Source organism: Pseudomyrmex gracilis, unplaced genomic scaffold, assembly GCF_002006095.1.
Source record: "Pseudomyrmex gracilis isolate BER0280 unplaced genomic scaffold, ASM200609v1 scaffold_212, whole genome shotgun sequence".
Classification (NCBI taxonomy): domain Eukaryota; kingdom Metazoa; phylum Arthropoda; class Insecta; order Hymenoptera; family Formicidae; genus Pseudomyrmex; species Pseudomyrmex gracilis.
In genome coordinates, this window is record NW_018020796.1 from 8,760 (window position 1) to 16,798 (window position 8,039).

General features: G+C 37.2%; 2 protein-coding genes across 3 annotated transcripts; one reads left to right on the forward strand and one right to left on the reverse strand.

Moving 5' to 3' along the window:
* Window positions 1–1,544: 1,544 nt before the first annotated feature.
* LOC109858541 (MAU2 chromatid cohesion factor homolog) lies at window positions 1,545–5,712 on the forward strand. Of its 2 annotated transcripts, none has more exons than XM_020435911.1 (9): window positions 1,545–1,865; window positions 2,080–2,259; window positions 2,358–2,636; window positions 2,748–2,994; window positions 3,143–3,390; window positions 3,473–3,678; window positions 3,836–4,038; window positions 4,179–4,403; window positions 5,425–5,712. In XM_020435911.1, the coding sequence occupies exons 1-8, from the start codon at window positions 1,641–1,643 to the stop codon at window positions 4,373–4,375; spliced, it is 1,785 nt and encodes a 594-aa protein (XP_020291500.1). In that variant the 5' UTR covers window positions 1,545–1,640; the 3' UTR covers window positions 4,376–4,403; window positions 5,425–5,712. The 2 variants fall into 2 exon arrangements, with proteins under 2 accessions (XP_020291500.1, XP_020291501.1); XM_020435912.1 differs by having other exon boundaries at window positions 5,537–5,712.
* Window positions 5,713–6,429: 717 nt separating this feature from the next.
* Window positions 6,430–7,792, reverse strand: LOC109858543 (NADH-quinone oxidoreductase subunit B 2-like). Its single transcript, XM_020435913.1, has 3 exons — window positions 7,726–7,792; window positions 6,750–7,304; window positions 6,430–6,631 (listed from the first exon to the last, which is right to left on the reverse strand). Exons 1-3 carry the CDS (start codon window positions 7,742–7,744, stop codon window positions 6,534–6,536), a joined length of 672 nt encoding a protein of 223 aa, XP_020291502.1. The 5' UTR covers window positions 7,745–7,792; the 3' UTR covers window positions 6,430–6,533.
* Between the last annotated feature and the right edge of the window lie 247 nt (window positions 7,793–8,039).

Here is an 8,039-nt window from a genome sequence, read left to right on the forward strand (position 1 = left end):
TATTTTTAATAAAATAATATTTTAAAGAAATAATAAATGAACTGTGTAAAATAGCTTGAGAATAAGTAGATAAAAATAATCATATTTTAGTAAGGAACAAGTAGTCTCGCGGACTGAGTGCAGGTGCTGCGAATACGACGGAGGCGTCTCGAGTTCGAATCCCGCTATCATCTCTCTAGGATTTTTTCACAGGTCCGGTCTCTTTTAATGGAATTTATTGGTTGATTGGCGAGCTGAACCGGGCTTCCAAAAATTAATTAAAGTGAAATCTCTCTTAGCTGTGTGAAAGCGCAAGTCGCGAAAAATTTTTTTTAATTGAATTTTTAGATGTATTTAAATTTTAATTTAATTTAGATGTATTTAACTTAATAAACTATTTTGTTTCGTCTCACGCTTAACGTAAACACTATGCGAACTTTCAGAAACGCTTTATACAAACGCCTTTCAAACGCTGTAGCGTTGCAATTTCTGCTCTATGAATTCTCTACTGATCGTTTCAAAACTTTCAACGAATTTCCACAAAACGCTCATACAAACGTCAAATAAACGCTTATAAAACTTCTCATTTTCGTCAGGGACGTTTCGTGAAAAGCGTTATCTTATCATTGAATGCTTAGAAAACATTTATACGTTTGACAAGCGTTTGACAAGCGTTTGACAAGTGTTCCAAAAGAGTTCAAAACTTTTAGCGTTATATAAGCATTCTTATAAAGTTTGAAAGCGTATAAACTCTCAGAAAATTCTCATTAAACGGTTATCAACGCTCTGTAAGGCCTGTTCTACAATACAGTCGTAAGACGTAAGTCGTAAGAAATTGACCAATCATAATCGATTATTCTTCTGTAATTGGTCTGTGATTAGTCAATTTCTTACGACTTACAGATTACGACAGTATTGTAGAACAGGCCTAAAACTTCTTATTTTTGTCAGGGTGTTCTTATCGCATCCGTTATTCCGTAAGTCCAAAACCTTAAATTTTATAGACAGATTTTTTGTTATCGAATAATTGTCCCTCACAACTAATTTTTTAAAAAAACAAGATTAAATTTTATAGTCAATAAAAAACTCGATTATTCATCTGGCATCGATGATAACACGCTGAAATTGACAGAATCAGAATCTAATTTGGATTATTTTGCCATTCTCTATATTAACCCCTTGGGTACGGATTTATTTGAGAAAATATTTGCATGTGGAACGGATATAATTTTTGGTTGCTTGGAGTAGTATGTAAAAGCAAAAAAGTGAAAAAAGTGAATGACGTGTCTCAGACGTCAAATGTACCCAAGGGGTTAAAATAAACTTTCGCGTTATCACTCTTTCTTTTTCTTTCCTGATTCGCCCTTGTGTCTCCTCTCTTTCTAATTTCTGTACTCGACGTTCCATGCCTATCCCACCTGTCAAACTTCCCGCCGCTTCGCTCGAGCTTTCTCCACCTGCCGCTATCCGCGCTCTCTACCGTCCGATCTCGCCGTAAGTGCATATACTGTTACTGTGGGATTCACAGAGCGTATGCGCGGCTATCTTTACTTCCGGCTCGCCGCCGCACTGTTTACACCACGACAGTCTGACCGCGGTGCGTCCGTGTTTGACGTGTAGCTCACGTCTGGTCTGCATGTGTGTGTGTGTGAAATGTCAAAATGGCGTCTTCTCAGGACGCTTGGTATCTCTCGTTGCTAGGTCTGGCCGAGAACTTTCGCACGTCGAACCCGCCGAACATCAAGTCGTGCATTCAGTGTCTGCAAGCGGTTTTCCACTTCAAGCCGCCGCCGCGCGTCGAGGCGCGCACCCATCTCCAGCTCGGCAACATTCTGCTCACTCACACGAAAAACATCGATTTGGCGCGATCCCATTTGGAACAAGCGGTCAGTCGCTGTGTTTATCATCTCGCGCGTCGATCACGCGATTCTTTTTTGCAATTTTGTCTCACAATTCGCGCGATCTTTTGCGTTTCGTTCCCCCTTCGGTTTCTAACCTCTCGCTATTGAAAACACAATAAACAATACGATTGGGTCTATTAGATTAATTAGGGTTGTTGAGTCAAATATAGTGTTAATGACTTATGATTGTTTCTTTCAGTGGCGACTGAGTCAGAGTATAAACGCCTTTGACGACGTGAAGTTCGAAGCGGCTAGCGTGGCGGCGGAATTGTACGAGCAACAGCAACAGCCAAATCTGAGCAAACCGATACTGAGGAAGGCGATAGAACTGTCTCAACACAATGTTTACTGGCACTGCAGGCTCATCTTTCAACTTGCAGTAAGTGTAACAAAAAAGACAAGATAAATTTAACAAATAATATATGTATATCTTTAATGAAATTTATATAAATTTATTGCTGTGAATGTATTTGACAGCAAATTCATGCCTCGGACAGAGATTTCATGGCGGCGAGCAGTCTGCTTGCGGTGGGCGTTGATTACTCTCACATAAGCAATGCCAGTTATACCAAAGTTCTGTTTCTTCTGAGCCGGTGTATGCTTCTGTTGATAGACAAGAAATTCACAGAGGTTCATCCTCTTCTTACATCGGCGAATCATCATGTAGAAAATTGGCAGGGTAGTCCGCATCAAAAGGAATATCTAAAAGTGTACTTTCTAGTTCTTCAAGTGTGTCATTATCTTATGGCTGGTCAGGTAAGATCGATTGGGAATATTGTGATTAATTTATATATATATATAATATATATATATATATAAAGTAAATTTATATATCATCAATTTTTTGTTCGCTCACTCACGTTTCAGGTGAAAAGTGTGAAACCTTGTTTGAAACAATTGCAACAGAGTATACAGACTCTAATGTCTCCAAGTTGGCCGGCGGATGATGTAGTCACAGGTTCCAATATAGGAGACATGTTCATATGGATGCCAAAAGATCATTTGTACGTTTTGGTTTATTTAGTAACCGTAATGCATTCTATGCAAGCGGGATACATGGACAAAGCGCAGAAATATACTGACAAGGCGCTTACCCAAATTGAAAAACTGAAAAGTAAGCAGAAAATTGTTTCTCACACAAATGTTTTATATAATATTTTATACTTGTGTAATAAACTCATACACTTGATTTTTTGTGTTTCAACAGTTTTGTTTGAATTTTTTTATTAGATCTTTCTTCAATTTTAAAAATATTTTTACAGTTATTGATAATAAGCCTATCTTGTCTGTGTTTCAACTGATGCTTCTGGAGCATATAATTATGTGTCGGCTCGTAATGGGAAACAAAAGTATGGCTCTCGCGGAAATTTCACAGGCGTGCCAGCTCTGCAGGCGGCAGCCTAGATTACTTCAGGGTCACAGACCTCAATTACACGCATTACTAGGTTTATACGCGATGTCTATGAACTGTATGGAAGCTGCGGAGGCTCAATTCTCAGCTGCGCTCAGGGTTAGGAAAAAACATTTGTGTCTTAACCGACATGTCGGTAATTGATATATGTTTGATGAATTTTAATATAATCTTCACACAGACGTCGCAAGAGAGAGAACTCTGGACATTCGCGCATCTGAATCTAGCGATAGTGTATCTCAGAACGAAGAGGGAAGCCGAGTTGGGAGCGTTATTAGAAAGGATAAATCCGGAATCTCTGCCGTCGCATTCTCACTCACTGAGAGCAGCTGCTTATTACGTACAAGGACTCCAAGCCTTTTTTGGTGCTAGATACAATGAGGCGAAGTAAGTGCGGTTTTGTTTCCCAAATGTATCTTTCTGATGAATGTAAAGATTCTCGAGAGTGTAATTTTTTAAAAAGAAAACATTTCATGGAGACTTCTGGTCTGGATAATATTTAAAACAGTTTTATCGATGTATGTGAACGTGAAAATATTTTCAGACGGTATCTTAGGGAAACCTTAAAAATGGCAAACGCGGAAGACCTAAACAGACTCACCTCGTGTAGTCTCGTGCTCTTGGGACACATATTTCTCTCGCTGGGAAATAGCCGGGAGTCGATGAACATGGTCACACCTGCAATGCAATTAGCTTCTAAAATACCCGATGTACATGTGCAATTGTGGGCTACTGCGATTCTTAAAGGTATCGCGAAAAACAATTAATTATGAAATGAACAATTTAATTTGATGAAGGTTTGTTTTTTCGTGCCAATATGAGATTTAACAATTTTGTGTTCAATATATTCGCGTAATATTACGTAACGTACGTAATCAACGTTACAGACTTGTACAGAATTTGCGGCGATCACACACAGGAGAACGAGGCGTTCCAGATGCACCGCACGTTTTCTCAGACTCTCTTGAAAGATCATTTCCAAAGTACTCAAATGAGCGAGTACTCGCTCATCAATTGGACCGAGGGTCCGGTGCCTGTTTTACCAAGCAATCCGCCGCCGTCTACGTCGCAGGCGATTCTTTAATGATATAAAAAAACAAGAGTATATTTAGGTGTGTCTAATTACTTAAACTATCCGTCTGAACATCTGATCGAAGCTATATATATATATATAAATATATATGTATAAATATTTATAAATATATATATATATATATATATATATTATTACATATTTTTATCGTTTATATTTGGTTGTAAAAAAAAGAGATAATTTGGAGTCTATATTAATTGTCGGATATTAAAGAAATTGCAATCGATGCTTCGGAGAAAAATGTATTTATTTTTATTTATTGTGATCTAATATTTGGAAAAAAGAGGATTAATGAATATTTTACGTATTCAAGTTTTTTTTTTTAAAGACAAATTTTTGCAAAAGTGTATGACTAGCTGTAGCTGTTTTATTTGCAGAATTTGAAAGCAATTTGTATTATATAAAACAAAAAAGAAAAATACACGGCAGGGACATTACATATACATATACATATATATATATATATACACACATATATATATATATATATATACATATGTATCATTTATATGTTTACATCAGCTTGTATATTTTAAATTAATTTATGCGATTATTCAGTTTTGTATAAAATTGCACTCTATATACATACACAATAAAATATAAATAATGAGCGTGTGATATATATCTCAGAATGCAAACCGGACACGTTTTTACAACAATATGATCCGTTTCCGTCGCACAATGTGTTTAAACAAAATTTGTACTGTGCACATATAGGAGGGGGATAGATTGAGAAATGTAGAATAAAAGATTTTTATTTTTATTCAAACGTCTCATCGACTCCATTTTTTCTAAGACCAAAATGGCCTTTTAGACAAAATAGTCAACACCTGTCTATGTGTCGCTTCGTACGAGATTTTAAGATGACCGTGGTGTTTGACGGCACCATTGGACGATAAAATCTTTGTTTTTATTGGAAAGAAACGTAAATAATTTAAAATGTAATAAATGAGAGAGATATATATAATCGAAGAGTTACATGTAATGCAGGACAAACAGCAGAATTTATATTGAAATATTTATACGTGTTTTTGTTACAGAAGTCGATTAATAAGAGCAAATCAAGTGCATGCATTGTACTTTCAGTACAATAAATTCTGTATCAACTATTGCAATTTTATTGATGTTTTTTTTTGTTTTATGACCAAAAAGTAAACGTTGATAATTTGGACACAACGGGATGAAAGCGCAGCATCTTGGTTATAAAACATTTATATAGCACGCAGCATGAGACCGATAGGGTATGGAAATTTGATTAAAACGAGCGAAGTTTTTATCTTCTGTATATCCAAAACACTTTTTTTCGCTACACATGTTTTCATTGAAAGGTGTGTATAATAATATGTGTGTTCACACACACGTGTACATATGTATGTACCATATATTGTATAAGTATAAAATAAAAATCAAATGTCATTTGTATTATCTATTTTACAGTAACAAAAAAAAAACAAAAAGAAAGGGGCCTTAGAACACGATATAAATTTAAACGTCTGAAAAGAACTTGTGTCGCAGAGAATTCTTTCCTTCGCTTTTAAAATATCAATCCGAACATATATAAATTTTGAGTATACTTGAACAAAAACAAAATACATTTAGGAAAAATTAATAAAATCATAGATTTTTTTATAGATATATTTCTCAGTTTATTAATAATTTTTTATAGATATTTGTTTTTTCACGAGAAGATTATACAAGAAACATCTCTCATAGCCTTTCTCTTTTTCTCTCTGTTTCATATAATAGACACATGTGTACATATATATATTGATAAATATAAAAGTTAAGTAGCTTAGAAACGTAGCTCTCTGAAATACATTTATAAGCTTTATATAAATTTAACAAAAAAAAACTTAAAAAAGTAGAAGTATACTTGTTTTCTTAATGCGATGCGATATTTTATATGTATCATTACATCTGTTCAAAGTTACATGTCAAAAAAGTGAACAGAAAACTGACTTTCGTGTGGCAATAAAAAATTTATTTTTGTTATACGATGTGATTTATTTTATCAATCATATATATCTTGTCACTATATATACTATTAATTCTATTATATATACGTGTATTATGTATATATACATATAACTCTGTATATCCGTTAAATAATTTATACATTTATTGCTATAGACATACAAAGTGCTATACATTACTTCCTGTACCAAATTTGCGTGGTTTCCATACGTTTGATCTTTTTCTGCAACTGAAGGATACCGTACAACAACGCTTCGGCTGTTGGGGGACAACCTGCACAAGTGGAAATCTCGGTATCACAATACTACCCGTTTGTGAAACAGTAACAAGTATATAAATAAATATTCGAGTAATCAAATAACCGTCAAGATAGAAAGCTACATGATTTTACCAGGCACGTAAATGTCCACCGGTATAATCCTGTCGCATCCTCTGACCACGGAGTAGCTGTAATGATAGTATCCGCCTCCGTTTGCGCAACTACCCATAGATATGACCCATCGGGGCTCGGGCATCTGATCGTAAATCTTTCTCAAAGCTGGCGCCATTTTATTGGTCAAGGTGCCGGCGACTATGATGCAATCCGACTGGCGGGGCGAGGCGCGAAACACGACGCCGAATCTGTCCATGTCGTATCTGGGCGCGGCGATGTGCATCATCTCCACGGCGCAACAGGCCAGGCCGAAAGTCATCGGCCACAACGAATTCTTGCGTCCCCAGTTCAACAGATCGTCTATTCTCGCCAAAGCGTATTCCGCTGTGTTGCTGGTCTTCTGAAACGGACTGTAGGGCTCGACTTTGGGTTTCTCCGGCAGCTGATTGTCGGCCTTCTTCACGGACGACTCCGTGGTCGCGCGCCTCTCCTGAATCTTGCAAGTAACGGCGCCGCATCCCGAGGCTGCCGCGTTGTTGCGCGCCAGGGACACTATCCCCTGAGGGATGTTATCTGTAAAATCAAGGTAAATGTGTCACTATATGCTTATGTATAGTAAAATATCAGCTGATTGTACGGTTGGGAAAGTAGATGTGTGATATGTAAGTAGTCTCTACTGTGAAACATATATACATATATATATATATGCTTTAGTGAGTGAGACGCGACGACGCGAATAAACATAAATGCGCAGTTAAGTTTCGCAGGTGCAATCTTATGCAACAATGATGTTAAAACCGAGAGTGGGTAACAAAACAAAGTTCGGTCACGAAATCGTCGATATCGTTCACGCTCACATCTCTATGTATAGACGCGCGAGAAATTCGAATTAATTGTTTAACAATATACGTACGTCGAAAATGGAACACGCGTGTGATACTAACGTGGAGAATACTTAATTAACAATAATAATAATTTACGACGAGACACTCACGTGTAATGGAACGAAACATCTTCAACCCGTCACAGAGCTTGTCTGCTACATCTCGACGAACCAGTGTCGAGAGAAGTGGGGGGACGAGCGACGGAGAACCATCGATTATAAAAGATATCGATTATCGCGCGCGTTATCGATTTGCGATACTTCGAGAGTCGATCGAGATCGCGCTTCGGCTTCCCAGTCTCATGGCGGACGCGGAGCGTTCGAACCGTCCCGTGTTTTTTATCGTTTCGCGCGCGAGTATCCGCGCGGTATGTCGCAAAGTATGTCGGGCGTATTCGCAGACGCGACGCGTAATCGGCAACGCT

Coding starts and splice junctions, on each gene's coding strand:
- LOC109858541 (XM_020435911.1), top strand. CDS start 1,641: ATGGCGTCTTCTCAGGACGCTTGGTATCTCTCGTTGCTAGGTCTGGCC. Junction 2,260..2,357: donor GGCTCATCTTTCAACTTGCA/GTAAGTGTAACA, acceptor TGTATTTGACAG/CAAATTCATGCCTCGGACAG. Junction 4,039..4,178: donor GGCTACTGCGATTCTTAAAG/GTATCGCGAAAA, acceptor TCAACGTTACAG/ACTTGTACAGAATTTGCGGC.
- LOC109858543 (XM_020435913.1), bottom strand. Junction 6,632..6,749: donor GGTGGACATTTACGTGCCTG/GTAAAATCATGT, acceptor CCACTTGTGCAG/GTTGTCCCCCAACAGCCGAA.